A 21,324-nucleotide genomic window follows, 5' to 3' on the forward strand; every position below is an offset into this window, starting at 1 on the left:
TGTTACACTTCAGAAATTATCTTGCAGCAGCATGATGGGCATTCGCATCTGTGCACCTTCCTTGTGCCATTTTGAAACCCCCCTTTACAAGGAATATTTTTGTCAAATTCTTTAGATAAAGATATTCAGAATGAATAAGGAATGCTCCAGGCATTCTAAGGAAATTGATTTACAAGGATAATTAATGTTCAGCTTTCAAATCAGCAAATGTTGAAGTTTGTCAAGAACAAATCTGTATTATCACATGGCTCTGCAATCTATCACAAAGCTATAACCTCAGTTCATATATACATACACACACCCCCAAACACCATCTGTGAAAGTCATATCTGTCATAAATTGCAGAGCCATATGATAAATGTATTTAACACTCACCTTGGATTACCTAGATTCATAGATGTGAAGGTCAAAAGGGGCCATTAGGATAATCTAATCTGACCTCCTGCATAGTGCAGGCCACAGAACTCACCCAGTGATTGTTGCATCAAGCCCATAACTTTTGGTTGAGCTAGAGCAGATTTTCTAGAAAGTCATCCAGCCTTGTTTTAAAAGTAATGGAGAACCCACACATCCCTAGGTAAATTGTTCCAATGGCTAAATACCTTCACTGCTAAAAATTCTTTTCACCCTACTTTTTTGTACTTCTCTCAACTTGGACAGGGAAAACAGGGTAAATGGTTCATTTTTTCTTTTTAGCTGGTTTCACTTTCTAGCTCTCATGCATTAATTCAGTGTTTTGTGTAAATTCTTCAGTGTAGGGGCCATGTCTCTACTTGTTCTGTGCAGAATTTAGCATATTTGGAGGGTTTGCAACCCAAACATTTCCTTGTTTTTTTCAGTCGCTTCAGGGCAAGATTTAAATCCAAACTGCCAGTTTTCCTTCCATGTTTATAGAGAGATTTCATAAAATCTTTTAATACATTTCATGAAAAATTCCACAAAGCTGATTGTCAGGCTCAAATCGCTTGACTCTAAGCCATTTTCACTGTATTTGTGTTTCTGAAAACCCTTTAATATTTCCACTGGAATCTGTAAGTGAAGTGTGATTGTGGGAAATGCAGGGTTTAGAGCCATACTTGAGGATTCATCTTAAAGACTTTTCTTTGTTTTCTTAAACTTACATATGAAGTTAAGACTAAGCCAGTGTTCCTGCAAGGAGCTCTGTACAGAACGCCAGTGGGGCCCATCTGGGCAGAGCTCATTGCAGGATTAGGTTGTAAATTTCCCCAGTTTAGATGCAGCGTATGTGGGTTTCGAGAATTAAGAGCCCTAGACTTTTAACAGATAATTTCCTAATCAATGTGTCTGTGATGAGAGCTTAAGGCTCCTTCGGACGAATCTGCTTTTTCATAAACAACTCTGTTCATGATGCCCTGCTCTATCTCATATTCCTCTCCCCAGGATTTATCCTAGCATTCCAACATCACGGAGCAGGTTCAAACATATGCCATTAAAATAAAAAATCAAACTGCCAGACAAACATTTTCTCCTCTCTCAAATATGGGATTTGCTCCCAGAAAGTGACACTTGTCTTAGACTGAAGGTGAGCAAGAGTCATCCCTGGGCCAGTGACAACTTGTTCAATGCATAAACATGTTGGGACTTTGAAGTCTGATATCCTGTACTCCTGCAAAAGTCACTGGATAAGGGAAATTCCCTCATGCCTAGGGGGACACACAGCACTCACTGCTAACCCTAGACGGGCCCAAAATAACTGACGATAAAGGTGTGACATATGGGTACAGAAAAGTTATTTTAGGTTATTTTTAGGGACCTGTCTGACTCTCTCTCAGCCCACTACAGTTGAACTAGTGACAATTAAGACATCTGGTTTTACAGAGGGAGGAATATAATAAGACAGTCACAATAAAAATTGAAAAGCTCTTTAAAGCATTCCTAAAACAGTTCTTCTGTAGCATATACAGACTATGGTATGGCACAGTTGATTATAAAGGATGGGATGATCAGCATAACGCACTTGTGGTTTCTCTTCTCATGATTAATGTACCCACCCGAAGTGCATTGTGATAAAACCACAGCATTCTAATATATTCCATGTGTGAGTTTTTTACGTCATTGAGCTGCCTGAACCTCATTGCACCCCTTTGTGTTATTTTACAGATGTATTAACAGATTAACATTGACTTGCAGTGAGACTTAGGCTCCTAAATCATTTTTAAAATGGGATTTAAGCCATCTCAATCACTTAGGCCCAGTAGGAGTTATGTGCCTAATCTAGGGGGATTAGCATCTGGGTTTTAGGCTTTGCAAAACTGAGCAGAGCAATTCCTAAATACCTTTAAAAATCTGAGCCCAAGTACCCATGCCACTTCTGGAAATGGGATTTAGACACCTTTGAAAATTTTACCCTAAGTTACTTACTCAAGATGACATAGCAAGTGTGTAACAGGAATAAAACCTGGCATTCCTGACACTTAGTCCGCTGTTCCATCCACTAGGTAACACTGTTATTAACCACCCAGGGCCTGATTTGTTCTCACACCATTGACTTCATTGGAGTTACTCCTTATTTACACCGGAGTAACTGAGACCAAAACCAGATTCTCAGGGGCAGATTCTCAGAGGCACACATGGTTGCTAAGTGCCTACCTCACATTGACTTTCCATGGGAACTGGGCACCTAGCTACCATTTATGCTTTTAAAAATCTCTCCCCAGTCACCATTGGGCTTAATGCCTAAAGATTTTGGCTACAGACAAACAAGATAAGAAAACTCAGGGTAGCACCTGAGAAGGATGAGCCTCTGACTCTCCTACCTCCCTCTACAATTTGATCCAGCAAGCTAAATATTCACATGCGGCTGCCTAAATTGTGGATTCAAAACTATACACACGTCCGTTAGGAGCTCACATGCCTATATTTTTGCAGGCACATCAGGTTATTGCAGACATAAGTAGCCATTTCTGTGGGCAATTACTAAAGTTCCATAATGACATGTAAAACTGTAGAGGACCAAGGCTTCTTGTCCTTTTCCTGCAGTCACAACATATTTGATCAGGTTTGAAAATTTCTCTCAGACAGTCAGAATACCAAGGAGGATTACCAAAATCTGGGGCCAAGCAATTGCCCACTGCTGTCTACCTAAATGTCTCCATCCCACATATTTAAGCTTCCATATTGAGGGTCCCTGAAAAAAAAATCAGATATTTGAGCCTCTCACTAATTAAAATTAGTGAAGCAGAAACCACAGAGAGGAGGAAATCTTTCTATCCAGCTAGTCTAAAAGAACTCTTGAGAGATATTTCTGTTGCTTTGACTCATAATTAAGGCCAGTAGCTATGGAGCATTCAGCTGATCAGCATGGCTATTAGTATCTGTGCAGTCTGGTACTAAGGGCCAAATCTAAAGCCCATTGAAGTCAATGGAAAGACTCCCGTTGATTACAAGGGTTTGGATCAGGACCTAACTGCTGAGAATTTGAGATGCGTAGAAATAACTAGACCATCAAAACAAATTAACATTTTTCATAAACAGTAGATAAACAAGACTCATATGATAATCAAAGAATCCTCTTGGTGCCCAAGTAACATCTTATATTGTCCTTATTGCCAAGATATACTAATAGCATTCACTGTCCCAGTAGCATACCTTTCCAAATACACTCAGTGTTTCCACAGATCTTTATACTGTCATTTTCTGGGATGTCAAATCCACCCTCTTGGAGCATTAACAGCTGAGTAAGACATTTCTACAAATATATTCAAATGAAAACATTATTGAGGAGGAATTTTGAAGTATTATGCATGACATCATTATGTGCACATCCATAGCCCCTTCCATCTAAGGCAGAAGTTCTCAATCTTTTTCTTTCTGAGCACCCTCCCCCCAACATGCTATAAAAACTCCACAACCCACCTGTGCCACAATAACTGATTTTCTGCATATAAAAGCCAGTGCTGGCATTAGGGGGTAGCAAGCAGGGCAATTGCCTGGGCCCAATGCTACAGGGGTACCCCATGAAGCTACATTGCTCAGGCTTCGGCTTCAGCCCTGGGTGGCGGGTCTCAGGAATCTGGGTTTCAGCCCCACATGGTGGGGCTTTGGCTTTCTGCCCTGGACCCCAGCGAGTCTAATACTGGCCCTACTTGGAGGCCTCCCTGAAACCTGCTTGAGGCCCTGGACCCGTGGCTCAGAACCACTGATCTAAGGGACTCAACACACTTTACAAACACTCACGAATTAACCGTTACAATATCCCTGTATTATCATCCCCATTTTACAGATGAGGGAACTGAGGTTCAAAGAGGTTGAGTGATTTGGCTCCTGTCAGGCACTGAGTCTGTACCAAAGCGATGCGTAGAATATCAGTCTCTAATCTCCAAACCATGTGCCTTAATCTCAACACCATCCTCCCTCCGTAGAACATCTACTTGCCACCCAAAAGTTCAGATGCTTATCCAAACCTTGTCAAAAACTATCTGAATCTCCTGGTGCTGAAAATCAGGCAGCTAATCTCATGGAAATAGGGTCTTTAATGAGATTTCTGATGCTCCCTGCATTGGGTCTCAGATATAACCAGAAAATGCTAAGCATGTGATAATGGAAAGTAAGTGTGGGGGGAAGGAAACTGTTACTGGAACTTTTTCAGTCTTCAGAAAAGACCTGTTTAAGATTATGGTCAAGATTTGGGCAAAGGCTCAGGCCAGTTCTTATTTGATCCTAACCTCTTCACCTATCCCTGACACCACATTTCTTCTTAATGATGGTAACAAGAGGCCAAAATGTTTATTCATATTGCATTGAATAGTATTATGACAGTTTCTCTGTGGGTTTGTTATGAGGTCAAAGAAATGTTAGTTTGGTCTGTAATATTTTTTTCAGACGGGTGGAAATATAGTTGATGCGTTCACCCACCGCTGAAGATTAACAGCATGTTAGTTAAAAAATGTTTATGAAATCCAATCTCTCCAAATGGGCAAAATGCTGCTCTTCTTCTAAATCCTACTTTAATAATTACAAGAAATGTCTCACAGACACATCACTGGAAAAGTAATATTTCTTCTTTGCATGTCCCAGAGCTGTTCTGAACCATGACCTCTTTGAGAGGCATTTTATTAATGATTTATACAGACAATTTGGCAAAAAGATAATCAGATTACTTGGATTTGAATGTCTCGGAAACTAGTGCAGACATTTATATGGAAAACATACTATATACATGGGGAAATAATCTTCTGGACCACAAAAGGACCACACATTCACTGGAATGTCCAAGAGACTTCTATTCTTGATTTGCACTACCCCCTTCCACTATCAGGCAGAATGAGCACTATTTATCATCTTAAATGATCATTCATTACTAGGGCTCCGTGTCTGTCACGGAGGTCATGGAAGTCACAGATTTCATGACTTCCTGCGACCTCTGTGACTTCCGCAGCATCCAGTGTGACTGACCCCAGGACCAGCTGCTCAGGTGGCCTCCAGGGAAGCCACGCCAGCCACTGCTGGAGCGGGTCTAGGGGACAGACACTCCACCCACTGACTATATCTTAGCCTTATTCATTACTATACCTGTAGAAAATTATTAGAGCATCCTCCCATATATTTCTAGTCAGCGCTGATCACTGTTTTCTGTTCTTCTTTCAGTATTATAGAAAAGACACCCACACTAACTCTCCTTTGCCGTGACACTTACTAAAAACTTGACAATAGTTTGGCTGCTCGTGTGCTTAGACCAGAGCCTATCATTTATGTTTAAATAATGTTAATGATGTGACACAAACCAATAGAAGCAAAGACATTCAGAGTTAACAACTATGTTCCATCCTTAAAGTGTGGGTATGGTCACAAAAAAGATTATGTGAAAATGGCACATCAGTATTCTTTATTATTATTCATATGTATTATTTATTAAGGTGGACACAACCCTGGAGCACTTTCTGGTAGCCTGGTGCCAAACTGTGGGTATGTATCTGCCTCAGTTTTCCTTAACGGACTTTAGTGAGTTCAACAAGGCTTTTACATAATGAACAGTGCCCCTTCAGGGCTCTAATTCATTTAACCAAAGGTCAAACAGACACACAAGCAAGTCTTCACTGCAAACATCCTAGCCAGTGGGCCAAGTTCGTCTTAATCTACCTGTGCCCACCTGGGTCCATCAACCTCCTCGGTCAAATCTCCTCACCAGTTTGGTCCTCTTGACCCAGGACCCACTCTGGAGTCAGGCCTCTTGCCATGACCTGGGGGAAGGGTTCCTTCTCTGGGCTCAGGGTCAACCTAACGATCAAGCTACTGCAACTCTTTTCCAGAACAGAGTATAGTTCCTCTGCAGTCTGGACCTCCTGCTGCTGTTCTTGCTCCAGGACAAGATCTTCCTAGAGCTTGATGTTTATAGTGCTCCCCTTTCTGAATGTCTTCCTCCTAGGAGCAACTTCCGTAGGTCTCAGGTTACCATCCCCAGGTTTCCCCAGGATTGTTCCTTTTTTTTTGAGGTAGATGTCCTGGGAAATCTGTAAGGATGCTCAGTACACACTGTGAGCTGTCCAGTTTTATGGTCTGTTTTTTGTTCCTTAGAGGCGGCAACCCTAATTAGGTCTCCTTTCCTGGTGAACTCTCTAACCAGCTCCCCTGAGAAGTCCCTTTTCTCAGGAGCTTCTTGTATTCCAGGACCTCCTAACTGGTTAAGGAACACCTGGGTCTAATTAGGGTCATGAGGGCTCAATTAACTGTCACCCTAGGCAATTAATTACTCACTGGTGGATCTGCATTGACTCATTCTCCTTAGCAGATCCTGTCACAGGTAGGCTGGGTTCCTGACCCCTTCAGAGGGCCAGTTACCCTGTGACAATATTGACATGTGAACGGTGCTGTACAAGCCAAAGGGAGAGGCAGTTGCTCCAGCCCCTAGCTATATAACCTTGACTCTTTAGCTCATGCTTTTAGCTCTGGAGATCCCCGGTTCAAACCCCAATGTATCAGTAAAGATGGCAGCCATCACACTGTCACTGACCCAAACAGCTTACAGACTGAGCAAATGAACAACATAAGATTGTACTGAGAGTCCAAGCAGATAGAATTAAGATAGAAGAGAGGGAGAAAGTATAGTTTGTGTTTCATGATGTAGTGATAATTTTTACTGACATGGATCAGCGCCATGTTCTTCATGGGAGAAGTGAGTTTTCAATAAAACTTTAAATGAAGATATTACCCCACTATCCTTATCTCTCTATAGTCTGGAGAAGCAGAGACACATGAATGTAAGTTAACCACAAGTGACAGAGCAATTTTTAATTACACTTATCTAGATGGCTGCTCTGGAGCCTGCTGTTCTTGTCACTGTTTGACATGTTAAAAAGGTAGAAAATAAGCAGGAGATTCTGGGAAGAGGACAAGGTAACAAAATATGCTAACAATGCAAATATCAGAAAAGGGTTTAATATAAATCCTGTCAACACATATGCAATGTTACATTACTTACCTGCTTCTTTGCAATTTCAGCTCTCCTTTTATTTCTTCCTTGTAAGTAAGTTGTCTCATGACACTTAGCTGTGGCATTAGTAATGACATAAGGTTCGTTGGTAGAATTTTTGATAGGCACCTGAAAACCTTGCAAAAAAGGTTTTAATGGATACATTTCCTTTAAAAAATAAGAGTACGTTTGCCCAATGCTTGTATTGTTCCTTTCCATTATAAAGCAGATTCTTTGGTAACACTAATCCTGAGGGTTGGCCTGATGCTTTGTTAGTAGAACAATGCACTATCACCAACAGAATCCAAATTTTATGTTGATAGCTTGATTCCAGGCTTCATGGCTGGTAGGAGCAGGGCTCTGCACTCAGCCCCAGAGAAAATGTCTCCTAGGAATGTTGGCAAGGATTCCCTGGCTACACACAACTTCACCACTGCCATCAGAAATGGAACGCAGGGATTTCTGCATCATACAGACAAGCTCCTACCATTAAAGCTAAAGAAGGGAGAACTCCTTTTGTTTAAGGGCTTATACCTTCTTTGTGAGCCAGAGACTAGAGTTAGGATCACACTCTTGAGCAACTGTCACATTCCATTCAATAGAGGAAAGTGGCACACATTGCAAGTGTCCCTAACAGTCTTTGGCTGGTAGGAACAGGGTGACAACCCACTCTCTATTTTTAGGAGCAACCTTTATTAGGTGTCTAATGATTTGGATCCTGAATCAGGTAAATATGGATCTCACTTTGTCCCATAACTCAGCCAACTGTGTGCATGCAATGAGTGAATGACTTCCCCATCTGTCCTCGATATTGCTACATATGGGAATCAAATCTCAGGCACCCCAGAAGAAGCAAGGAAACCATGTACCCTTTTCATGGTTGTTCTTTCAATGAGCCAGCACTGAGCTCAGCTGACCCACACAGCCTCAGGTTCTCAGTTAAAGCTACCATAGGTCTGGCCAGTTTACTGCCTGCTCCCTCATAACTCCTCTCTGCCAACACACACAAGGACAGACACAAGCCTGGGTCTCCTCCCAAGTCCCTCTACACACCACACAACCTCTGGGCTGCCAGAGCTGGTCCAAGCCAGGCCAGGAAATGATCACCTCCCTCACCAAGAAACCAGCTTACAGACTGAGCATCAGCATTCCAGGCAATCTCAGCTGGTGTAAAACCATTGAAGGTATTGTTACAAACCAGTGCATCTTAGAGCACTCAGCCCCCATCTACCCACAGGACCAGGGGCCCAAAGTGGTCCTACACTGAAAGCAACTTGTCTGGACACAAGGATCTGGCTCTTTTTTTCCCTTTGCCTTCCCTGATGTCACCTGTCCCTGCATTACTAGCATGTCATGCCCTATCTATGCTAGGTTGTACATTCCACAGGAAGGGGTCATGGGCCTAATTCTCCTTTTACACCAGTTTAAGAGCAGTATAATTCCACTAAGATGAATTAGACCCTGTGCTTTTATTCTCCCTCTAAAGCTCCTGCACACTTATGCTGCTATGTACAAATGATAATACTCTGCATTTTGCAGTGATGCTGGGAGTACCTTTCCCAGACCTGAACAAGAGCTCTGTGTGGCTTGAAAGCTTGTCTCTCTCTCCAACAGAAGTTGGTCCAATAGAAGATATTACCTTGCTCACCTTGTCTCTCTAATAATAATACTTATCCACTAGGAACTGGACTGACATCAACACATATATCTCAGGTGGGACACTGAACCCACCACTTTTGGTCACTACCAGCTTTGGCCGGATGCAGATTAACTGGGAACTTTAGAGGTCCTTGTGAATCTCCAGAGTGATCCGGTCCCCATGCTGTTTTTCTACCTGCAGACTGACCTGGGATTGTTGAGATCTTTGCAGGAGTCCTTACTAGCTCAGATCCATCAGCTGGAAAGAGATTAAGAGGCTGACACTCTGTGAAAGTTTGCTCAACGTGATTTCTTGCATGTGTCTGCTGCCATCTTGTGATGATAGGGCTACTAGCAACAGGGACTCTGGACGTCAGTTTCTTCACAATGCAACTTTTAAATCTTGAATAGGTGGGCTTTTCTGAATCAGGTATCTATTTAAAAGAGTAGAGAATTTAGCTATAATAATTATGTGATAGGAAGGTTAATGGTTATTAAACCCATGGATTGTCAAACAATCCAAATGACTTAATATAGTGTTGGCACTTATATCATTTTATATATCTGTAGAAAAGCCTTTTCACTGTTAATGCATATGGGCAATCCTGCCTCCCAGCATGTGGCCCATGTAATTGCAGGCTGTGCAGGGGATCTCTCTGGGAGCTGCCTGGAAGGAATTTTTCTTCCCATGACCTGCAGATCTGCAGAGTAGCAGCGCAGCTGTTCTGGGAACACAACTGCAGCCTCTGCAGTGCCTGTGTCTCTGCTCTATGAAGAGAAATGGCTAGTGGATCCAGGTGGTCACAAATCCAAGTGTACTGTCCCTGCTCCTCCCTCAACCCCTCTCAAACTCCCATGGCTATTGGCATGTGGGTGCACATCAGTGCCACTGCTAACAAGGTCCTTCAAATCCACATTAAAGGAGCAAGATTTTCCCCAAAGGACAATACAGCATCACTGGATATAATTCCAAAGCCATCAGAATATAAAGCATACTACTGACATCCAGATCAGGAGAAATACATTGGGTGTGCAATGCTAAGAGAGACCAAAGAGGTAAGTGTGACGATGTGACGCAGCAGGGAGGGGGGAGTGTTGACCTGGGAATGTGCCCTGGGGATGGGAGACCTGAGAGCCTGTAACCTGAGCCAGGAAGGGAAGGGGGAGGTAACACCTCTGCCCAGGAATGTGAAGACAGGCTGCAGGAGAGAGCCTGCTGGGGGGGGTTTAGTTTTCAGTTTGGGCCTGGGTGGAAGAACACAGGGAACCCCAGGGCTGGGGTCTAAGCTCCCTGCTCCCCCAGAAGGACTTGACTGAGGGGTCCTGGGTGTACCCACAAGCTCTGTTTTGGACTGTGTTCCTGTTGTCCAATAAACCTTCTGTTTTACTGGCTGGCTGAGAGTCTCAGTGAATCCCTGGAAGAGGGGTGCAGGGCCTGGACTCCCCCACACTCTGTGACTGTAAGTACAACTAATAAAGCAATAATGGGTCATTTCAACTTCTCGCATATAAACTGGTCACTTCAGGACACAATTTCTTAACACCTTAAATGAAACGTTCATGGATCTGTGACACTGGCAAACTAGATGCCAGCTTATGCCAAGGTCCCCATGCTTCACTTGGATGCTGACAAATACATAGCTGGAATTAGTCAGCCTCACCTGTATATATTACTGTTGTTAAAATACGTATTAAGGTTGTAAAAATGTGCTTAGTGTTTAGACTTTATTGAATGCTTGTAAATTGCTGTATGGATTATAACCCATAGGTGGTGTGTGACTCTTGCATTTGGGGTGGTTGGGCACGAGTGCCAGAAGCTCGCTATAAGTGGGGGGGCCACTGGCACCTGGACTGTGGCCCAATCCCCTACCCACTCCACCCTGAGACCCTGCCCCAGCTTGGCCTCCACTCCTGAGGCCCTTCAGCCCTCTCCTCTCTGCCCCTCCTCTCCGAGCAGTGGGCAGGGGCCTCTTGGGGGAGGGGACGGAGAGAAGCAAGCAGGAGTCTGGGGGAGGGCTTCCGGTGAGAGAGCGGAGAGTAGCGAGTGGCAAGTGGGGAGGCCTCAGGGGTGGTGGCAGAGAAGCTCAAGCAGCGGACATGGGGGGCTTTGGGGAAAGAGGGAGACCAAGGGGAGGCCTTGGGAGGAAGAGGTATGGCACAGGGGTGTAATGGGGGAAGAGGTCAGGGGGGAGTGAGGCCTTGGGGCAGAGCACGGGCAGGTCCACAGTCCAGGTGCCAGTGTCTCCCACACACTTCTCAGGAGCTTCCGCCAGCGGTGCTCCAAAGGCACCGGCTGGCCTCCAAAGAGCGATGCGCCACATCCAGCATTTCTTGCCCCATGTGGGGAGGCTTAGCCTCTCCAAGCCTCTTATACCTGCCACCCATACTTATAACATCTGTATCCCATATTGTAAGTTAATATTTGAGCATTTACACTGTAAGCCTCTGACTGTGACTCTAAAGCTCCAAACCAGAGTGAGATGTTAATTAGTGGGAAATGCTGACCTAAAACAAAAGGTGTGATGTCCTGCCCAACAGAGAAGGCCCAGCAACATCAGACAAATTATTATGGAACATCAGAGGACAAAAGACTTTATTGGTTGCTCTCCCCGCTCATCAAGAGGATAAGTTCAAATGAATTCCTTCCATCAGCTGAAGTGGCAGCTCAGAGAAGAGGGAAAAGAAATAAAAATCCCTGTCTAGAAGAAACTGTATTTCTCTGTTGCTTGGACTCTTAAGGGCAAGATTTTCTAGGCATAAGCAAGAGATCCCCAGTGTTTAGCTGGGTTAGCCCTAAGGGACATATAAAGCTTGCTTATTATAGAAGCTACTACCTTTTGAAACTTATGACTGTAACTCATTTGCATGTGTGTATGTTTATCTGCTTTAATCTTGTGAATAACTCTCTTATTTTGTTTCCCTAGTTAATAAACCATTAGATAGATTATTATAGGATTGACAATAAGTATTGTCTTTGGTGTGAGATCTATGATGCAACTGACCTGGGATAAATGACTGGTCCTTTGGGACTGGGAGTAATTTGAATATTGTTGTGATTTTTGGTGAAAGAGACCATCTACCACAAAGCCAAGCTTACCTGGATGCAAGATAGAGAGTACCCAAGGAGATTGTCTGTGACATGTTAAGGGTCTTATACTGCTTGAGGAGTTTACATTTGATAATTGGCTTGTGAAATCAAAGTATGGAACTCACAACTAGCTTGGGGTTTGTGCCCTGCTTCTTAACAGGCTGCCCTGAAGTTGCTACTCATCCTATTGCAGGACAGTTTGACAGGATCAACTAGTTCTGGAGCACAGAAGAGGAGCAGCTACTCTCATCATAGTACTACATAGCACACAGGTGTTGGTTCACGGTATAACTATCATTGAACCACTAAGTAATAGCAACCACATTATAATTAAGTTCAATACCCTTGTGGGGAGGGATAGTACCAAAATCTAGCACTCAGATATTTAACTTTCAGCAGGGAGATTTTTAAAAGTAATTATGCTAGTTGCAAAGCACCTGAAATAAGGAAATTAAAATTCTTAAACTCTGCATGGAAGCTACAGAGTCAGAGAAGATATGTATAGCACTAAACACAAAAGAAAACAGTAAGCAAAAAGAAAAAAAGCATGATGAAATGGCAAGGTACGGAGCTTTTCCAAGTCAATCAAGCACCCTTCAAAAAATGGAAATCTAGCCCAAATAAAATCAATAGATACAGGCTGTGCCGCTGCAGCACTGTAAGTGAACACATACCCTTAGATTCTTATATAGCCCTGGTCTACACTAGGACTTTAGGTCAAATTTAGCAGCATTAAATCGATGTAAACCTGCACCCGTCCACACGATGAAGCCCTTTATTTCGACTTAAAGGGCTCTTAAAATCGATTTCCTTACTCCACCCCTGACAAGTGGATTAGCGCTTAAATCGGCCTTGCCGGCTCGAATTTGGGGTACTGTGGACACAATTCGACAGTATTGGCCTCCGGGAGCTATCCCAGAGTGCTCCATTGTGACCGCTCTGGACAGCACTCAACTCAGATGCACTGGCCAGGTAGACAGGAAAAGAACCGCGAACTTTTGAATCTCATTTCCTGTTTGGCCAGCGTGGCAAGCTGCAGGTGACCATGCAGAGCTCATCAGCACAGGTGACCATGATGGAGTCCCAGAATCGCAAAAGAGCTCCAGCATGGACCGAACGGGAGGTACGGGATCTGATCGCTGTATGGGGAGAGGAATCCGTGCTATCAGAACTCCGTTCCAGTTTTCGAAATGCCAAAACATTTGTCAAAATCTCCCAGGGCATGAAGGACAGAGGCCATAACAGGGACCCGAAGCAGTGCCGCGTGAAACTGAAGGAGCTGAGGCAAGCCTACCAGAAAACCAGAGAGGCGAACGGCCGCTCCGGGTCAGAGCCCCAAACATGCCACTTCTATGATGAGCTGCATGCCATTTTAGAGGGTTCAGCCACCACTACCCCAGCCCTGTTGTTTGACTCCTTCAATGGAGATGGAGGCAATACGGAAGCAGGTTTTGGGGACGAAGAAGATGATGAGGAGGAGTAGGTTGTAGATAGATCACAGCAAGCAAGCGGAGAAACCAGTTTTCCCAACAGCCAGGAACTGTTTCTCACCCTGGACCTGGAGCCAGTACCCCCCGAACCCACCCAAGGCTGCCTCCTGGACCCAGCCGGCGGAGAAGGGACCTCCGGTGAGTGTACCTTTTAAAATACTATACATGGTTTAAAAACAAGCATGTGAAAGGATTACTTTGCCCTGGCATTCGCGGCTCTCCTGGATGTACTCCCAAAGCCTTTGCAAAAGGTTTCTGGGGAGGGCAGCCTTATTGCGTCCTTCATGGTAGGACACTTTACCACTCCAGGCCAGTAACACGTACTCGGGAATCATTGTACAACAAAGCATTGCAGTGTATGTTTGCTGGCGTTCAAACAACATCCGTTCTTTATCTCTCTGTGTTATCCTCAGGAGAGTGAGATATAATTCATGGTCACCTGGTTGAAATAGAGTGCTTTTCTTCAGGGGACACTCAGAGGAGCCCATTCCTGCTGGGCTGTTTGCCTGTGGCTAAACAGAAATGTTCCCTGCTGTTAGCCACAGGGAGGGGGGAGGGTTGAGGGGGTAGCCACCTGGTGGGGGGAGGCAAAATGCGACCTTGTAACGAAAGCACATGTGCTATGTATGTAATGTTAACAGCAAGGTTTACCATGAAAGAGTGTAGCCACTGTTTTGTAAAATGTGTCTTTTTAAATACTGCTGTCCCTTTGTTTTTCTCCACCAGCTGCATGTGTTTCAATGATCACAGGATCTTCTCCTTCCCAGAGGCTAGTGAAGCTTAGAAAGAAAAAAAAACGCACTCGAGATGAAATGTTCTCCGAGCTCATGCTGTCCTCCCACACTGACAGAGCACAGACGAATGCGTGGAGGCAAATAATGTCAGAGTGCAGGAAAGTACAAAATGACCGGGAGGAGAGGTGGTGGGCTGAAGAGAGTAAGTGGCGGGCTGAAAAGAGTAAGTGGCGGGTTGAAGACAGGGCTGAAGCTCAAATGTGGCGGCAGCGTGATGAGAGGAGGCAGGATTCAATGCTGAGGCTGCTGGAGGACCAAACCAGTATGCTCCAGTGTATGGTTGAGCTGCAGCAAAGGCAGCTGGAGCACAGACTGCCACTACAGCCCCTGTGTAACCAACCGCCCTCCTCCCCAAGTTCCATAGCCTCCACACCCAGATGCCCAAGAACGCGGTGGGGGGGCCACCGGCCAACCAGCCACTCTGCCACAGAGGATTGCCCAAAAAAAAGAAGGCTGGCATTCAATAAATTTTAAAGTTGTAAACTTTTAAAGTGCTGTGTGGCATTTTCCTTCCCTCCTCCACCACCCCTCCTGGGCTACCTTGGTAGTCATCCCCCTATTTGTGTGATGAATGAATAAAGAATGCATGAATGTGAAGCAACAATGACTTTATTGCCTCTGCAAGCGGTGATTGAAGGGAGGAGGGGAGGGTGGTTAGCTTACAGGGAAGTAGAGTGAACCAAGGGGCGGGGGGTTTCATCAAGGAGAAACAAACAGAACTTTCACACCGTAGCCTGGCCAGTCACGAAACTGGTTTTCAAAGCTTCTCTGATGCGTACCGCGCCCTCCTGTGCTCTTCTAACCGCCCTGGTGTCTGGCTGCGCGTAACCAGCAGCCAGGCGATTTGCCTCAACCTCCCACCCCACCATAAACGTCTCCCCCTTACTCTCACAGATATTGTGGAGCACACAGCAAGCAGTAATAACAGTGGGAATATTGGTTTCGCTGAGGTCTAAGCGAGTCAGTAAACTGCGCCAGCGCGCTTTTAAACGTCCAAATGCACATTCTACCACCATTCTGCACTTGCTCAGCCTGTAGTTGAACAGCTCCTGACTACTGTCCAGGCTGCCTGTGTACGGCTTCATGAGCCATGGCATTAAGGGGTAGGCTGGGTCCCCAAGGATACATATAGGCATTTCAACATCCCCAACAGTTATTTTCTGGTCTGGGAATAAAGTCCCTTCCTGCAGCTTTTGAAACAGACCAGAGTTCCTGAAGATGCGAGCGTCATGTACCTTTCCCGGCCATCCCACGTTGATGTTGGTGAAACGTCCCTTGTGATCCACCAGAGTTTGCAGCACTATTGAAAAGTACCCCTTGCGGTTTATGTACTTGGCGGCTTGGTGCTCCGGTGCCAAGATAGGGATATGGGTTCCGTCTATGGCCCCACCACACTTAGGGAATCCCATTGCAGCAAAGCCATCCACTATGACCTGCACATTTCCCAGGGTCACTACCCTTGATATCAGCAGATCTTTGATTGCGTGGGCTACTTGCATCACAGCAGCCCCCACAGTAGATTTGCCCACTCCAAATTGATTCCCAACTGACCGGTAGCTGTCTGGCGTTGCAAGCTTCCACAGGGCTATCGCCACTCGCTTCTCAACTGTGAGGGCTGCTCTCATCTTGGTATTCATGCGCCTCAGGGCAGGGGAAAGCAAGTCACAAAGTTCCATGAAAGTGTCCTTACGCATGCGAAAGTTTCGCAGCCACTGGGAATTGTCCCAGACCTGCAACACTATGCGGTCCCACCAGTCTGTGCTTGTTTCCCGAGCCCAGAATCGGCGTTCCACAGCATGAACCTGCCCCATTAGCACCATGATGCATGCATTGGCAGGGCCCATGCTTTCAGAGAAATCTGTGTCCATGTTCTGATCACTCACGTGACCGCGCTGACGTCGCCTCCTCGCCCGATATCGCTTTGCCAGGTTCTGGTGCTGCATATACTGCTGGATAATGCGTGTGGTGTTTAATGTGCTCCTAATTGCCAAAGTGAGCTGAGCAGCCTCCATGCTTGCCTTGGTATGGCGTCCGCACAGAAAAAAGGCGCGGAACAATTGTCTGCCGTTGCTCTGACGGAGGGATGGGCGACTGACGACACGGCTTACAGGGTTGGCTTCAGGGAGCTGAAATCAACAAAGGGGGTGGCTTTACATCAAGGAGTATTTCAGGCAGGACTTCACGGAGGGTTCCAATAAGAAATGGTGCACCTAAGTTATTGTTCTTATTGGAACAAGGAGGTTAGCCTGGCCTCTGATTGATACATGGCTAGATTTACCTCGCTGCACCTTCTCTGTGAGTGACTGCAGTGTGACCTAGGGGAATGAGTCCCCTAGACAGGGGAGCGGGGGAAGCAAATGAGTACAAAACAAATCTGGTCTATTTCTTGTTTTGATCCACTCCATCTATCTTTTACATCTTTGGCTGGCAGCAGACGGTGCAGAAGGACTGCATGCCATCCACATCTCAAGGCTGCTCGGCAGAAGATGGTACAGTACGACTGCTAGCCATCCTCATCTCTTGCCTGCCTGGCAGAAGATGGAACAGTACGACTGCTAGCAATCCGTATCGCCTGCCTGCTCACCATAAGACGGTTCAATAGGACTGACTGCAGGACTAAAGAGAATGACCTGGTCAAGTCACTCCAAATTTAGTCCCTGCGCCCATGTCTGCCCAGGCACTCCCAGCCGACGTGGCCAGGAGCACCTCGGACACTACAAGAATGGCTACCAGTCGTACTGCACCGTCTGCTGCCAGAAGGCAATGGGTTGTTGCTACTGTGTAGCAATGCCGTACCGCGTCTGCCAGCACCCAGGAGACATACGGTGACAGTTACCTGAGCAGGCTCCATGCTTGCCGTGGTATGGCGTCTGCACAGGTAATTCAGGAAAAAAGGCGCGAAACGATTGTCTGCCCTTGCTTTCACGGAGGGAGGGAGGGAAAGGGGGCCTGACGATATGTACCCAGAACCACCCGCGACAATGTTTTAGCCCCATCAGGCATTGGGATCTCAACCCAGAATTCCAATGGGCAGAGGAGACTGTAGGAACTGTGGGATAGCTATCCACAGTGCAACGCTCCAGAAGTCGACTCTAGCCTCAGTACTGTGGAAGCACTCTGCCAAGTTAATGCACTTAATGCACTTAGAGCATTTTCTGTGGGGACACACACACTCGAATATATAAAACCAATTTCTAAAAAACCGACTTCTATAAATTCGACCTTATTCCGTAGTGTAGACATACCCCTAGTAGCTAAGCATCTCGCAATCATTAACATATTTAGCCTCACAATATCCTTGTAAGGTAGGCCAAAACTATTACCCCCATTTCACAGATGAAGAACTGAAGCCCAGACAAGCTAAGTGACTTGCCCAAATTCACACAGGTGGTCTGTAATCGGACAGAGAATTTAACCTGAGTCACCCAAGTTCTGGACTAGCACCCGTAACCCCTAAATCATCTTTCCTCCAGAAAGTCTCGCACTGTATTAGAAGCAGGAAACTTTGAGAGACTCAGTAGCTGCACTCAGGCGTGCAGCTATGCAAACAAGAATGGGGAAGCTGTGGGAAGACAATAGGGAAGAACAATATTTAAATGGGAGAACCTAGAACTCTTCCCCCAGACATTTTTGAAATTTCAGATACGATTTTCTGCATTTTAGAGAGCTTTAGAAAAATTTTTAGCAATAACAGTAACAAATGCAAGCCAAACCCCAGGAAGGCTAAACTCCTGCATAGATTTCCCAGACTAAAAAGACAAATTCAGACTTTTCTTAAGTCAATATTGTTTTTATATGTTTCCTTTTGATTGCATTTTTGTTTGTTTTCAATGATGCATTTGAACCCTTCTCCACACATGCTGCTGGAACACCCGATCCCAGCCAGCACTCCAAAGCTCCACTTACCACACACTAACAGGAGTCACACACACAAATACCTGATTTTACTTAATGTTTGCTCTCAATCTTCCTGTTAAACTAAGAAAGCCTAAGAAAGCTAAGTGAATGAGCAGCACAATGGCAGAAAGTCCGTGCTGACAAATGCAAAGTAGATTGTAACCTTTCATGAAAAGACCTCGGGTCATCTCGACAGCTTGATGTAAACACGTTCATTGTGTAGTGTTGGTCAAAAACAGCAAACAAAATGTGTAGCCATATAAATATGACAGAAAATACTGGAAACAGTATTATGCTATTATCTAAATCCAAGGTATGCCCTCATTTGGGATGAAATCCTTACATAATTCCCATTGGCTTCAATAGGGCCAGGATTTCACTCTTGAAACACAGCACTCCATTCTGATCACCCCTTCACAATATAGATGCATAATATTGAGCAGGTGATGTAGCAAGTTTTTTGTGTGACTCAGAGATAGACTGATGGAGAGGCAAGAAATGACCAAGAAAGAATAATTCTTGAATGGAATTTAAGGATTGGGAGCAGAGGGGAATAAGGGGAAATTGGAAGCTGGAATGAAGTGAAAGACAAATGATAGTTTACAGAAGGCTGAAAATGGGAGCGTGGAAAGACGAAAGAAACTCAGGATGTGACGTTGCACTCCATAGGATTCTATGAAAATATGCTAATGAGGGTGAATATGATGTAACTGGGGTATGCTTCATGCAAAAGGTCTCTTGTACAGTATCATTACAAAGCTTATACTCTACTGAGTGTGGTCATCCAATTTGTATAAATGTATCATTCTTGTATCTGAAACTAGAAATATGAAATATAACTCTGAGGTCCTATTTTAATTATGCAACGTGTGGGCCATTAATGGTGGTTTGGAATCTTGATGGCTCCCATCAACTAGGACAATTGGTTGTAAATAGCTCTGTTTATTTGCAAGCCTTCGTGTGAGTCAGGCCAGGAAGAATGAAGGCTTAGGTTTCCCATGACATGTGACCATGTCACCTGGTACTGGAATCCATCTTAAACCTGGTGCTTTTCCATTTAGAAGGAGGGGTGGAGACCCAGAGAAACAAAAGATTCCCGTCCTGTGCCAAAGCTATATAAGGGGGTGGAACAGAACAAAGGGGCAGCAGTCATGAGAAATCCCCTAGCTACCACCTGAGTTGGAACAAGGACTGTACCAAGGGAAAGGATTGGGCCCAGACTAGAAAGGAGTCTTGTCTGTGAAAGAAGCTTATTGGAACATCTCTGAGGGTGAGATTTATCTGTAATCAGTTTCTTAATGTATTAGGCTTAGACTTGCATGTTTTTGTTTTATTTTGCTTGGTAACTTACTTTGTTCTGTCTGTTATAACTTGGAACCACTTAAATCCTACTTGTTATACTAAATAAAATCACTTTTGTTTATTAATTAACCCAGTTAGCAATTATAGCAATTGCTGGGGGAGCAAACAGCTGTGCATATCTTGCTATCATTGTTATAGAGGGCGGACAATTTATGAGTTTATCCTGTATAAGCTTTGTACAGAGTAAAATAGATTTATTTGGGAACTGGGTATCTGGGTGCTGGAGACAGGAGCACTTCTTACACTGTTTTCAGTTAAGTCTGCAGCTTTGGGGCGCGTGGTTCAGACCCTGGGTCTGTGTTGGAGCAGACTGGTGTGTCTGGCTCAACAAAGCAGGGTTCTGGAGGCCCAAACTGGCAGAGAAAATGGGCTCAGAGGTAGTCTCAGCTCATCAGGTGGCAGTCCGAAGGGGGTCTCTATGAGCAAACCCGTCATAGAGAAGGCTGAAAATGGGAGTGTGGAAAGAAGAAAGGAAATCAGGAGATGAAAGAACAGAGAGAAAGAAGAAGAGGGGGGACAGGCAGTGTCAGGGGACATGAGGTCAGAAGTGATGGAGGAGTATAAAAAACCAAAGAAGAGGAAAACCAACAAAATAAGAGAAAAGAAAAGAGAAAAAATCCAGTAAGTGCAACTTTTGCCACAGATATGTAGTGATGCCTTCAAAAATGTCAGTTTAGGTACTGGGAATTGACAGGTGTGATCCAGAATGACACAGAGGAAGACTTATTTTAAAAAAATACAATAAAGGCAGAGGGTTTCAGAATTGTGTCATTAAAATACTTGTAGAGCATCTTCACATTTTTCTTGAGAAGCCCCCCGGAATTAACCTGCCTATATCTAGGATTCCAAACCTCTAGCAACTTCACTTCTTTCTGATGCATTCCCTTCTTCCTCTCCAGTCCTCAGACAGAATTAAAAGCCAGATACACTGTAGCAAAACTATGCCCATCTTCTGTGTTAGCTTTCCATACACCACGCCCACCCCAAAAAAATGGTTTAAGCTTGACTTTCTCTCAATGGTAAATCCAGATTAATGTCCTGATCCAAAGCTCATTGAAGTCAATGGGACCCAAAGCTCATTGGGACCTATTGTGTCAAATTCAATGGAATAAATGGGCTCAGAGAGTAAAAGATGTTAATATGAGCTTGTCACTGGACAACACTAAACAGTTGAACATGATTCAGGGGCTTGGGTACAGACACTGCTTAGTTCCATGACAAACACATCATTCAAAATCTTTTAAACTTTTTATTAAACATACAGAAAAGAAAAAAAAAACAGTTAAAGCATTTGAAATGTAATGTATTAATTAAGGATTTTAACTATATCCCTCATTCCATTTCCCTTTAGAGTTTTATCTGGAAATCCTTCAGTCTGACAGTCTTTTAGATGGTATTAATGATGGTAATAACTAGCCTTTTTTGGTGAAACAAAAAGAAGTTGAGATGGCCTGGGCCTGGTGTTGTTAAAGGTACAGTCTCATTTCCTTGAAGACAAAATAAGTCAAACATGTACCAAAGGGAAGAGAAGAGAAGAGAACAGCAAAGATAGAAAATTCAGCTTCTGTCTCTAGTGCTGACTTTCACCTGCAACCTCATTGCTAAAGGAATGTGGGCTCAGCACAC

General features: G+C 44.5%; 1 protein-coding gene across 1 annotated transcript in view; it reads right to left on the reverse strand.

Moving 5' to 3' along the window:
- The window catches only part of CDC20B (cell division cycle 20B), a 52,561-nt gene that overhangs the window by 16,738 nt on the left and 14,499 nt on the right, over positions 1–21,324 (reverse strand). The window contains exons 3-6 of the mRNA XM_073346180.1: positions 9,276–9,501; positions 8,096–8,098; positions 7,439–7,566; positions 3,610–3,709 (exon numbers count right to left, since the gene is read on the reverse strand). Of these exons, the coding sequence (XP_073202281.1) occupies positions 3,610–3,709; positions 7,439–7,566; positions 8,096–8,098; positions 9,276–9,501 (457 nt within the window). The remainder of the gene's footprint in view (positions 1–3,609; positions 3,710–7,438; positions 7,567–8,095; positions 8,099–9,275; positions 9,502–21,324) is intronic.

The sequence above is a fragment of the Lepidochelys kempii genome, chromosome 5, assembly GCF_965140265.1.
Source record: "Lepidochelys kempii isolate rLepKem1 chromosome 5, rLepKem1.hap2, whole genome shotgun sequence".
In the NCBI taxonomy this organism is placed as follows: domain Eukaryota; kingdom Metazoa; phylum Chordata; order Testudines; family Cheloniidae; genus Lepidochelys; species Lepidochelys kempii.